General features: G+C 39.8%; 2 protein-coding genes across 2 annotated transcripts; both read right to left on the minus strand.

The window, feature by feature from the left end:
- Positions 1-415: 415 nt before the first annotated feature.
- Positions 416-6532, minus strand: auh (AU RNA binding protein/enoyl-CoA hydratase). Its single transcript, XM_084486935.1, has 10 exons — positions 6293-6532; positions 5615-5682; positions 5222-5309; positions 4985-5071; positions 4656-4748; positions 4026-4082; positions 3192-3379; positions 2890-2940; positions 2144-2191; positions 416-1531 (listed from the first exon to the last, which is right to left on the minus strand). The coding sequence occupies exons 1-10, from the start codon at positions 6501-6503 to the stop codon at positions 1454-1456; spliced, it is 969 nt and encodes a 322-aa protein (XP_084343061.1). The 5' UTR covers positions 6504-6532; the 3' UTR covers positions 416-1453.
- A 967-nt stretch (positions 6533-7499) lies between these two features.
- nfil3 (nuclear factor, interleukin 3 regulated) lies at positions 7500-11607 on the minus strand. Its single transcript, XM_084486910.1, has 2 exons — positions 11479-11607; positions 7500-9054 (listed from the first exon to the last, which is right to left on the minus strand). The coding sequence occupies exon 2, from the start codon at positions 8925-8927 to the stop codon at positions 7605-7607; it is 1323 nt and encodes a 440-aa protein (XP_084343036.1). The 5' UTR covers positions 8928-9054; positions 11479-11607; the 3' UTR covers positions 7500-7604.
- Between the last annotated feature and the right edge of the window lie 1643 nt (positions 11608-13250).

Here is a 13250-nt window from a genome sequence, read left to right on the forward strand (position 1 = left end):
TTGGTGTTCAACTTTATCGTATCTAGATTAATTTATAAAAAAGTTAATCTAGACACTTTTATTTTATCCATGGTTCAAATAATTTATTTTAATCAATATAAATTAGGGCTGCTCGTTAGTTGACAGAAATGTATCAAATCTCATTTTGACCATCGATCATTATAAACGGAAGAGCATATGTTTTTTGGCTACTTGTCAGAAAAAGCCAGCACATTTAAGACATCACTTTGGACTCTGGCAACTTGTCAAATAACGAGGCGCCCAACATTGCCATGTTTGGCATACATAAGCTACATTGGAATTTCCTCTCTAGTGAAAACTGTCCAGCTCCGTTTGTTGTTTTTATGTTGATAACTATTTTCCTGTGAGCACCATCTGATCCCTTGGTGACATTCAAACTGAATTTCAAAAACTGGACATCAAATATTTATGTACATTTGAATATATTTAATAGACATTATTGGAAATAACAAAGTCAACCATATGATTTTGGTTAATGGGTAGGATGAGGAATACAAGTACATGCCGTTTACTGTATCAGTCGTAACGTGAGCGTTGACTTTGAAGTGGGCTCCATTTTACTACTAGGCGTCACATCCAGTAGCACTGAAGAGATTCCAGAATCGATCCCATTGGGACATCACACATGGGTATGACCACTCAGATGTGACGACTGACCGATGACACGCGCCTATCAGTTGGTACAGTCCATCAGTCACTTCCTTCCAGCCGCTCAGACATGTGTGACCTCACGATGGGAAACAAGTGGTGGTCAAATGGGGCTCCTCCCACTGATCTGACTGCCTGGAATTACGTGGCATGTATGAGATCTAAATTAGTTTCAAATGAGTTCGAATTTTAGTAAAAAATAAAAATGCTGAGACAAATGGGGCAGCATTACTATGTCATATAGAGAATATCTTTATTTACTAACGATGGTTAGTCAATTTTCTAACTGATGGTGCATTACATTCATGAATTATTAGTTGAGACCATTTTTTTTGGAAACCCAAATTAAATATGAAGAAAAAGATTAGACTTCTATTTCTATGGAATATGGTAACTGATTTCACACTTGGCTATATAAGTGTCCAATGCAATTGCAAAGAATATCATACATCTAATAGAGTTTTCCAAATATTTACTATGCCCCATTTGGCCGCATGTAGTCTACATTATTTATGCAACACATGACCAGATGATTGATCACCATATTGATTTTCAGCAACCGTTGCTGTGGTTCCCACAATAATCTGCATTAAAAAATATGCACTTAAAACCCCCAGCCTGAGGCTTCTTAAGGGTACTCCCTAGATCGTTGATTCAGAACAAACTTGATAATCGTATTCACATTTGCATTAGGCGACTGCACTGAACAGGCTGTCTATTAATCATCACAGAAGCAGTCGTGGGACGGCTGGATGGCTGGACAGGGCTGAAGGCTGTGGCGTGTTTATTCCCCCTTGAAGTTGGGAGTTCGCTTCTCCCTGAAGGCAGCCAGACCTTCCAGTCTGTCTTTTGTTGGGATCACCTTGAAAATTAAATAAGAATTATTTTATAGTGTTAGTTTTCAAAACATGAGCTTTTTAAAATACGATGAAAGATTAGGTACGTGGCAAAGTTGGGTTATCCTTTTATGGCAGAATAATATTATATGTACTTCTTTTGGCACAAGAATTGTTGTTTGCTAACTTGGAACCAAGAGAGCATAAGATTAAACAGAAACATAACAGTATGATGTCAGAATGTCCATTATTTATGTGGTAGTACAAATACTTGCTTCTGCTTTGAAAGATGCGATGGCCACACACATTGAAAAATAATAATAGCATGGTTTTATCATTTGATATTCATTATTTTAACAATTGTAGCTTTTCACTGTAAAGCCCTCCAGCAGATCAGTTTGGTAATTGCACGATATTTGTATTTATGTACATCTTTCTTTGTTTTGTTTTACATGGCCTCATGCTTTACACCTCTGTCTGTTGTTTCTACTCATTTACAGTATATTAATCATCATGCCAATATCGGAAAATATCGTACTTGTGACTCACAAGGCCAACGCATTTTTGTTTTGTCTAGGAGTGAATAACGTGTGAACTGGGTAGTAAAAAACCAAAACAATGACTTATGCTGGAAATACCTGGGAATAGCATGCCTCTTCAATGGCCAGTCCTGTAGATAAATCCACCTAGTAAAAGAGACAAGGAGAGTTCAATCCGTTTTTTGGAGAAAACCATAGGACCTAAAATCGTATTTCTCCTGTGTGCAGAGAGAGTGAGACGGGTTTGGTTTCCTTTCCGCCCAACTATCGTTAGCCATAACACTGGAGCTATAGGAAGAAATATGATCAGCCCAAATCAATTACTACTACTGCTACTACTATACAAATCGCCAGTACAGATCTCTGATTTACTCTATCTCTGCTCTTGATCTTTTCATAAATGGATTTCAGCTACAACAGACAAACTAATAATACTCTTGGCTGACCCTTTATACAAGGTGTGCGAATTTACAGAGTGTTGGAAATATGTAGTGTTATGATGACTTGAGTTTTCACAGACAGAACGACAGCAAAAAAGTATTTCTGGCATCATTTAATTGTAATCATCCCACATTGTAAGTTAAAGTTTTTTAATGTTATTTGTTAAAAAAAAAAAAAAGATAGATAGAGCCACATGCCAGCACACTCTATGCCCCAGTACATTTAGTAATCATGAATTCAATGAGTACAGCTCTTTTTCAAGAACTCCATGACACTACGTTGATGTGAAGTCAAAATAGATAGCTCATAGTACAGAAAAACATAAATTTGACCTCTACAAAGACCATAAACTCGGATAAGGATGTAAAGGTAAGATAGTGTGGTGCTCGTCGTGTAGTACTCACCTCTATTCCCTGGTTAATGGCCAACTTGGCCATTCTTATTGCAATCGGCCCCTTTGAAGAAAACAAAGAAAACGTCAGTTAACTCTATAAGGTAATAACTGAAAATGTTTTGCTGTTCATTACTCTAGCAAGTCTATGACGGCTCATTATTCCTTTAAATATACTGCAGAAGAATTCCCATGTCCTTCTTGAAGAGTTCTCACGCAGATCAAATTATGGACAACATAACATCATTATCGATTCCACCATCACCGAAAGTCCTCTCACTCAGTTTGAACCGTCGGGGGCGGAGGTGAACGTACCTGAGGGTTAAACTCCCGGGCCAGCGCGAGGGCCCGCAGGTAGGCCGAGTCCCCGCTCTGGTTCTGCTCCACCGAGTGGCTCACCAGGCCCAGGCGGCAGGCCTCCACCCCGTCCACCACGCGGGCCGCGAAGATGAGCTCCTTGGCGAGGGACACACCGATACACCTGGGAAGACGCTGCGTACCACCTGGAGAAACACGCGGAACCAGCGGGTCAAACGTTGGCTTTCGGCAAGCGAGTTGTCGGCTGGAATAAGAGGCCCTGTTTGCGTGGGGTAAATATGGATTAAAATGCTGGAGACACTAAAGGACACGGACGTGCTCACAACCCGTCACAGCCCGCTAATATGTAGTGGCAATTGATGAGAGAGCCCCGCTGGAGACGGTACGTCCCGAGAGGGTTTTGAATGGTTTGTCTACGTCTCTTGTACAACCGTTCCTGTCTGTGTAGACGGAGGAAACATCCTCTCACAACCTGATGTTATTGTCCAAAATGTAAGGGGATTAGGGCGCTATTTGCACTGATCCTTGAGGATCTGCATTGCGAAAAACATGAGTAACGATTGCCTAGCAACAAACAATATTACACAAGGCATAGTGATATAGGCATAGTATAGTGGCATAGTGACATAATGGCACAGTGACATCACTTTTATACAATTGTGTATACTCAAGCGTAGAGCGCCCATGTTTTCACACAGGAGAAATATTTAATCACATGCACACTCCCATTCGAGTGCTCATTAATTAACATTGGAGTAGATAAGAAGGGGAGGCCCTCTACGCTTGAGGGATGGTGTGCAATGGCCAGTGAATGGAGAAAAACAACCTCACCTGCTCCAGGAATGATGGCCAGTTTGGCCTCCACTAGACCCATCTTTGCATTATTGGCTGCAGAAATGACAGTCATCATTTAAGTCTGTTATGCAATCACCATAGCAATACACATATTAACATAACATTAAAAGTCACAAATGATAATGAAGAAATAAAATGATAAATCAAACAAATTATACAATAATACAATTAATGTGTTTATCATTACGATGTCGATCAAACCTCTTCCCTGTAACAACTATGGTGATAAGTATATTATCATATTCCACTCTTTGTACGGATTACTGCTACCTCTGACAAAGAAGTCAGTAAGGCACCAATGTCTATCCCTTGTATGGAGAACAACAACATATCTGTTTTCTGGGTCCTTTACCATGGCCTCAGGACTCTTATTTCTCCCTTCCCTCCCTTCCTTGCTCTCTTTCTAAACACTCTTTCTTCCCCTCAGTGTTTTGACTTTTTGTTGTTGTTTGTTGTCCGGAAGTCAAGCAGCTTAAGACTAACATTTTTTTTGACATTTTTTCATTACAGGGTTTTTATTTGCAGATTCTACATTTGCTTAGGATCTGAAAAAAAAAAAGGTTCATCAACAACTTCCACTGAAACCTTGTTTTAAGGGCTACTTACATGAAACTCTGATGTCACAAGACAGGGCCATCTCCAAGCCCCCGCCCAATGCGGCTCCATCGATTGCCGCAATGGTTGGCATTGGCAGATTGCCTACAATAGAAAAAAAGATAAAAAGAGAATGAGTGCCAAAATAAAATCATGTCTCCACAACACTCTGGATAAAGCTGAGACAGAGAAATATAATTTAGAAACCATGCCTGCATCATGTAGTAGAATTATACTTATGAACCTTTATTTACTATTAGGGTATTTTAAATATGTGGATAAGATCATGTTACATATAGTTGTATTGTGAAGCAACTCCAGTCCTGAGTGCACACACCTACCGAGTTCTGTTATCAGCGCTCTTGCCTTGGACACAAATGGCCCGACTTCATTTTGATGCATTTTTGCCCTTTCTTTGAGGTCTGCACCTGTAGGCAAAGAAAACAGTCTCTGTGTTGGCAAAGGTCTGTGTTATAACTGTGTTCATCCTATTTACATTATAAAGTATACGCAATTCATTAATTAAGGATTACAAATAACAAAGGTTTGACTGTATCAAATGGGAAATCCATCTTTACCTGCACAGAATATTCCAGGGACTAAACTGCATATAATGACACTTCGTACTTTATTATTCTTTTTAACATCATCCACAGCCTCGGACAACTAAAAGAACAAAAGTATTGTTATAACAGGGGTGAAGTGGACTGTAGTCACAAATCTAATACATTTGCAATGTCTACCCTTTGGAAAAGGTATCGGTAATTCATTTTAATGCATTACCAAAATAAATTCATAAGATTTGAGAAATGTATTGAAGAAGAAGCTTTGTTTTTCTTAAATCATGTGATGAATACTAACTATAGTATGAAGCCCAAAAGGTATAGCTACTAGTATCTTTATACTCTATAGCTATATGAGTAAAAGTGCGTTTGAATTTGAATTTGAATTAATAACATTAAAACACATACCAGTTTTACCAGGTTTCTGCTAATAGCATTTTTGGATTTTGGTCTGTTGATTCCAAAAACAACAATACCTGAAAGATAAGAAATTAAAAATGCAGGTTAAAGTAAAAACAACACACACAACTTATTACATTATTATCATTATTCTTTACACAACAATATTAACCCTCACTACCATACGAGAACCCCCATGAAGAGCAAGCTCATTGCTACTGAAGTTATGTAGACCAAAGGTCAACAACACACATGACATGCATTAGGTCTATGTGTACCCCCTTTTGTTTAATGAAAAATATCTTTGAACAGCTCATTGCATAAACATTAAATTATATTGCACTTCGGCTCCATTTTGATTGAATTTGAATGTGAAACACGAAGTGAAGTTTAAATTCAATGCTTTCCGTAGCTGCACTTTATGGAGCTATATCTATATATTGGAGAGGTGCCCAACAACAATGCCCTTGGTGGCATCAAAGTATAAAGTTATAAAGGCAGCAAATCGACACACACACACACACACACACACACACACACACACACACACACACACACACACACACACACACACACACACACACACACACACACACACACACACACACACACACACACACACACACACACACACACACACACACACACACACACACACACACACACACACACACACACACACATTACCTGAATCGTCTCCATCTAAATATTTAACACGAAGCTCATCTTTTGCTTCAGAGCTGTACTGACGTGTGGATCCCCGGCCGACCGATGCATTAGCCGGAACAGCAACATGAAATGAGTTTGCATAAGCCCCTGCTCTACGAAAATATCTTAAATCCCCCGTTTGAAAGCGTAATGCTTGCAAGACAATTCTGTTCCCCCCGAGCACCGCCATACCGTCAATGCAATGCAGTGCAGTGCTGTTTTGACTTTCAACTTTGAACCGAGTGACGCGTATTTGGTCACGTGATATATAAACCGGGATTCCACCGAGCCATTCCTTCGAATTACTTAGCCAGCTATAAAGTATAAACTGTTGCCCAAACGAGAAATCGATTTTAATGACTTTAAAGTAAACTCTACTGTATAATTTAATGCAGGGCTGAGAATCCATTGAACATCGTTTTTATGCCTAATAAACGTATGTCAAATAAAATAACCCACTTTTGTTTCACAAGAACCTCATTTGTTTTGGTATATCAGTCTTTGGAGTTCCCCAGTTTAGACCATATTATACAATATTGTTAAAGGTCAAACAGGCTAATCACAGATGTGTCCAATTATAGGACACACGCACACTTACTTAAAGGGCCCCTATTTATCCAAGAGGTGTGAGTGTAATTAGCCAGTGTAATTGTCCACCCAGACACTTGCTGAATAGATCAGTCTACGAGCCTACCCAGTGGACTGTACCAACTGCTGTTGGATACTCCCACTTCTTATGTCACTATGACACGGGGCAGGGCCAATTTTGAAGGGTTTTTGATGACTAATCACTCACACACCTGGTGGTAGAATAGGGTGGCCCACATTGCGATGGATTTCGCAAAGGACCTTCTAACATCCACTGAACATAACATAAGTGTCTGAATTCAAAAGGCTGCAGAAGAATATAAAAAATGTACATCTGTAAATGCTTCATTGACTTATGTATATTACCAGCATTATTTTATAGTAACTTCAAACTAGCTGGGCCATCATTTATTAAATCTTATTCTATATAAATAAGGTATATTAAGCATATGGAGCCTAGGTGTTTAAATCACAGGCTTAAATGGTTTTGTGAAGACATTTATTCCTAAAAAAACCCATTTACAAACAAACTTTGAGGAAAGCATGACTGCTAGGCTACAAATTGACTTATCCAGAAAATATTTGTCTATTTACAAGTGCAATGGCTGAACCCAATTTATTCGAAAATGCATTTTACAACAATCCCTCAAACCCTGCAGCAGTAAGCACAGTGAAACATCGGTATTTTGAAAACATATGGAGCTCATTTGGAGGAGTGTCCACTGGCAAAAGTAGATATTGGAGTGGACTCTATGACTGAAACTTGACACTTTGTTGTAATTAGCCTTTTTAGAGAGGCAAAATTCACAGAGAGTTCTGAAATTCCCTGCTTAGAAAACGTGTTTTCTGAGTCAGTAGGGGCATGAGCAGAGTCTTTTACATTTGCAATAACTTGACCAGGGATTTGGTCAGGATTGATCCTGCTGTCCTCCTTGTAGCTCTCACACAACCTTTCTTTGCCTGGCCGAGGCCATTCCTCTGATCCTAGGGGCCAGTCTTGAATGTTATTCACCTGCACAGACAGAGGACTAAGGGAAGATTGACTGTACTCCATTGCAGAGCCCCGAGTTGTTTTCCCCGTCTCTCTGTGCAGAATTTCAGGGTGAAGAAGGGTAGACTTTGTGAGGGACTCCGGGTATTGAGGGTCGGTGGCCTCTGCTTTGATTTGGAGGCTTCTGGCCTTAAGCCGAAGCTTATGCGGCAAGGCAGAAGAACCGCTCTGATCTGGCACTTTGAGTGTGGAGACGATGACGCCGGGGGGGGCCCCTGAAGCCTGCCCGGGCCCTTTGGGGACCTGCTGCTCATCCTCCACATCTGACAACTTGCTCAATACTCCGTCGTCAGAGCTTCTCGGGGAGTTGCTGGAGGACATATTGATCTGCAGGAGTGACGGGGATTGAGAGTACGCACTGGCCAGTGGACTGGATACGCAGTTCCTGTACAGGTCATACGGACTAGCCCTTTCTTGTGCGTAGCTCCCAGTATCTGACGGCTCCTTTTTGATAACCTCTGCTGTCCTGCAGCTGATGTTAAAACTGCCCTGGGTGGTTTCGGTGTGTGTGATGTGAGGCGAGTGTTTGATGACTGATATGTAACTGCTGCCCAGGTGTAGAGGCTCCTCTATAACCTGGGGATTAGGGCCTTGGCCTAAGCTGGGTGTAACAAAATCCCGGTACAGCACAGCAGTGCACTGAGAAACTTTATGCATTTCCTGAGCGTAAGCCTCTGAGCTCAAAAGACCAAATTTCAGCTTCAAGGACAGCAGTTCTGCTTTCAGGGAAGCATTTTCCTCACCGAGTGCCATCAGTTTAGTTTCCAACACCACGTCATTCATGCGGCGTTTCTCCCGCGAGCGCTTGGCCGCTTCGTTGTTTTTGCGCCGTCGCTCCCAGTAGACGTTGTCCTTCTTCTCGTCAGGGATGAACTCCCTCTTCCGACGACAGGAGCTCTGGGTCTTGAACTGCGACCCGGAGTCGTTCTGGCCCATCAGGTCTCTTTGGCTCGGTTCTTCCTTGAATGTTTGCATGGTGTTACAGTGTTGTACCTGTCAATAAGAATGAATCCTTTCACTGATCACCTCTTCATGGTGGGACAGAATCTACGTGTTATGAAGTGGTGACTACCATAGTTGAGATGGCCGTTCAAGTTCAAACCTATGAGGAAGAAAAGGAAAGAAAAAGTTTGAATATTATAGTTCAATATTGTTCAATCGTAGCCTTGTTAACATGTAGTAAGAACATCATTCTACCAGACGTGGTATTACTGTGATTTATATTTATTACTGCAACAATTGTACAGTCTCTCCCTGCCTGAGATGAGCTACATGTATATAATATTGTCAAAGTAATTTGGTATAAAACTAAAAAGGTGGGAAAATATGAGCTATTATTTGAGTTTAATTTGTTAGAAATAGTGTGGCTATTATCCACAACATAAAGATATGGCATCATAATATAATTATTATAATTAACTAACTGATTGCTTAGTGTAATAAATAGCTGAATCAAATGAGGAAAGTCATGAATACTTTTTCTCAGAAATGTAAATGCATAAATATAAATGGCACAGTAGCAGTAGAAACGTTGTTGAATGTGTAAATTGGATGTAATTGTTTAAATTTTATTACTTTAACATGTATTTCATTATTTATTTTGTTTTGAGGAAAGAAGTAAAGAAACTGATAGTTTGGTAATCTCTCTTTCACTGTTATCTCGTTGTGAAAAGCTTGGGGCTTCCTATTATTTAAAGCAGGCTGTCGTTACTCAATTCCAAGGCTATTTTTAACCACTCAAATACAACACAAATAGAGGCCCGTTATTTCTGAACTAGTTTTAATTCATGTTTAAGTCCAGAAATATGCTTACATTTTAACATATTTTGGACCTTTAAGTATGCCCAGGACAAAGTAACTATACAGTTATGATTACGTTAAAATGATTTCCTGTTAGATTCAACAATTTAATACAGCCTACTGGTTAAATACTATATAACATGGTAAAGTTGTTTTAATGACAACAGGAAACTATAAACAATGCACCATTTCGGACCAACTTTATCCAACACAACTTCAAAATAAGGTCGATTTGAAAGGTGTCATTGTTGCGACAAAATAGAACCTACTGTCACAAATTATTAAACCCAACTCAGAAGCACCATTCTGTGACCGTTAAATGTGTTATGTAATATAATGAAAACCTGGATCCGTCATTCTTACAATTAGAATATTTTTGGACGCTGAAGCTCAACAAAACTGCCAAAAACGACGTTTTGGCGGCGGCAGAGTTAGAAAACGAGACTAGCTGTATGCCAAAATGGCAGTCCTAGTTGGCAGATCCCATTCCTCCAGACAGCGAGGGAACAAAGGAATAGTCATAATCATACACAACACGTGGCCGTCCACAAGTACAGTAACATTCATCCCGGGCCGCAATGTGAAATCAACAACATATACCTTATACCTTTATATCTTGTATTTATTTTTTGGCGGGTCGAATACGGGATTTGGAGGGCAAACGGTATGAGTCTACGTCGATAAACCATTACCTATTCATACTCCACGGAGTACACAATCAAGCCTACATGAGGACCACGTGCCTGTGTATGAACCTAGTAATAACATCAAAGAAGCCGCAGACACAACACTTATAACACAAGCGGCTCTAGCCAGACTAGGATAGTTTAAACTGGTCCAAGAAGAAGCCGCTCGTCGGCCCAATGCTTCCGACAAGCAGATCTTCTTCTTTTCCCAGTTGAAACTCTTCTAGTCTGGCTCAGCTTTTCTCTTGGATGAAGGAATTTGGGGTCAACATGACATAACGGAGACGAAAGAGGCATGGTCATGTCGTCCCGAAATTCCTTCATCGTGTCGGGGTACACAAGACCGACCACCCCCACCCCCCGGTCTCCACCGCCTGATATCATGACACGGATTGTATGAGAAGGAGTGGTATAACGCGATAGATGGGGGATTATAGTTCCATCTAAACAATAAAATGATCGTTGTCTGTCTGGCTAGATTGAAAACGGAATTAAGTTACATTTAGTGCCTTTTGGGGTATTCTAACCAAAGGGGTACACGGAGGCTCAAAACGAGCACTACATGTAGGCTACAGGGAGTTGTAAGACATAGTACAGTCCTGGATGTATGTCACGGCTTTCAACGCATGTCGCCGATACGCCCATTGATATCGCGCCGTGTGTCATAACCGCGCGTCCCTCAGAATAACGTCACACTGTTCAAGAACATATGTTTAAATTACACAATCGGCCCTAATATCTCAGCTCAATTCTTACACCCAGCAGACAATAACTTTAAAACAACCCGGGTTAGGTTCGGTTTAGTGTAAATAACGAGCAACCCAAATCCGTACGTCCATACGTAATCCATCCATACGTAATCTAAAAGATAAATAAATAGGATGCATAAGTACATTTCAACTATTAGGTAATCATACGAAAGCCCAGTATACAGCTTTTAGATGCGTAATAAACACGTTTTATTACCAGTAATACAATGTCGTTTGTTGAAGCATCGCTGGCACACGTTGTGACCCTACTACGAAAGAAAAGTAGGCTACCTTATTATTGGCATCGGCCCGGAGGTTGTGTTCTTCTGTGGCGCCTCGTGTTATGCGTGAATAAGCAGCATATTCCCATTAACAAGGCAACAATGCTCAGCGTATTTCCCTATCAATTATGGACTCACTTCCTTGTATCCCTTGCCTCATCCAGTCGAAGGGCACGTAGATTTGTGTTAGTAGGTCAGTGGTTAAGTGTGTTCGACAGCGTGCTTACTGACAGGCTCCGCAGCCAATTAAAACGCACCGTAGGTGTGTGTGTGTGTGTGTGTGTGTGTGTGTGTGTGTGTGTGTGTGTGTGTGTGTGTGTGTGTGTGTGTGTGTGTGTGTGTGTGTGTGTGTGTGTGTGTGTGTGTGTGTGTGTGTGCGTGTGTGCGTGTGTGCGTGTGTGCGTGCGTTACATACTGAAGATTTAACATTTCAACAAAGTTACATTTATTCCGTTTATTCATTCCAAAATTAAAAAATAGGTTCTTGATTTCTGATTTCTTGATTAATGATTATCAACAGCTTCTTAAGTAAAGGTAGCTGTTATACTTTGTATAAACTAGATCAAATTAGCCCATAGCACGTCGCATTGTTCAAACTTATGTATTGAACATTTCGTTTTCAGCACTGACACCATCTACCGCCCATTTGGGGAATTGCGTAAAACATTGGCTTGCATTGAATTTTCACGATATGGTTATATGTTCTCTGGTTAAAATGTACCTTGAAAATGTAAGAAAAATGCATACACGAACTGTTGCTTTTACAAAACGAAGAACAAATGCACACAATCAAAAGTCAAAAAGCAAAGTGGAGCGCCATCCAAATAAGTTAAAATCTTGCAGAAGCCAGAATTAATGATCAATTAGGCATATTACAAGTGTCATGCCAACTGTGTGCAGTACCCTCAAATTATCCTTTCCCTTAAGACAAAGGGAAAAGGCCAAATGTGCTGTAAATGTATAGTGCAGTTTCAGCTAGTATTGTCCATATGGGGTTGTAGTTTTATTTAGTAACAGTGATCAATCAACAATCAATGAAACACATTTGATCGACAACTAATGATATCTGGTAATGTTGCATATTTTATTTCTCCATTAGAAAACACATCATTGTTCTTTAAGAATTGTATTGTATACCCCTTGGTGGACTATAGAGTATGTTATTTAGGCTAATATCTGGTGGCAATGACATCATGGTAAAACAAGAATAAGGTAACGTAAGCAAAACAAAGCTCCAAAACTAATTACATAAATTACAAATGTGTACAATAGGACATGAAACGTTTGATTGTAAAAAATAACTTCCTGCTACTGCTCCGAGTAGAAAATAGGGCAGATAATGGAAAAAATCAATGGCAATTTTTTACGAAACACAATTTTACTACCATTATTATCTGGTCTATAATTGTTATACTGAGGTATATTCAGAGATAACGTCAATTATGTAAGTAAACTCCTTACAAATAATAATAATACAAACAATGTGAAGTTGTGCGCCTTTACAAAACCTCTATATGCAATACATTCTACCACATGTTAACTTAATGTAGGCTAGTCTTTTTTTTATCATACACTGTTTTAAAAAACAACAACAGTACAATAAAAACACTGTCAAATCTTCAGCGAACCCAAACATCTTGAATCCCTATTTGATTGTCTAGTATTACACAGCGGTGCAACATACTAAAGATAAGGTCCATGTTTGTCTCCATAAAGAATCTCAATATCTTTCCTCTTCTCTCTATGGGAAAGAATATAAGGATTCATTCTGCAATGTTTAAC

Source organism: Micromesistius poutassou (assembly GCF_964030765.1).
Source record: "Micromesistius poutassou genome assembly, chromosome: 22".
Classification (NCBI taxonomy): Eukaryota; Metazoa; Chordata; class Actinopteri; order Gadiformes; family Gadidae; genus Micromesistius; species Micromesistius poutassou.

Bases quoted from the DNA above. Each gene is read 5' to 3' on its own strand.
- nfil3 (XM_084486910.1), bottom strand. From the start codon at position 8,927: ATGCAAACATTCAAGGAAGAACCGAGCCAAAGAGACCTGATGGGCCAG.
- auh (XM_084486935.1), bottom strand. From the start codon at position 6,503: ATGGCGGTGCTCGGGGGGAACAGAATTGTCTTGCAAGCATTACGCTTT. The intron at 4,083-4,655 runs GTAAGTAGCCCT...TCATTTCTGCAG, and splicing joins TTGTGACATCAGAGTTTCAT to CCAATAATGCAAAGATGGGT. The intron at 2,941-3,191 runs GTACGTTCACCT...TTTTCTTCAAAG, and splicing joins CCCGGGAGTTTAACCCTCAG to GGGCCGATTGCAATAAGAAT.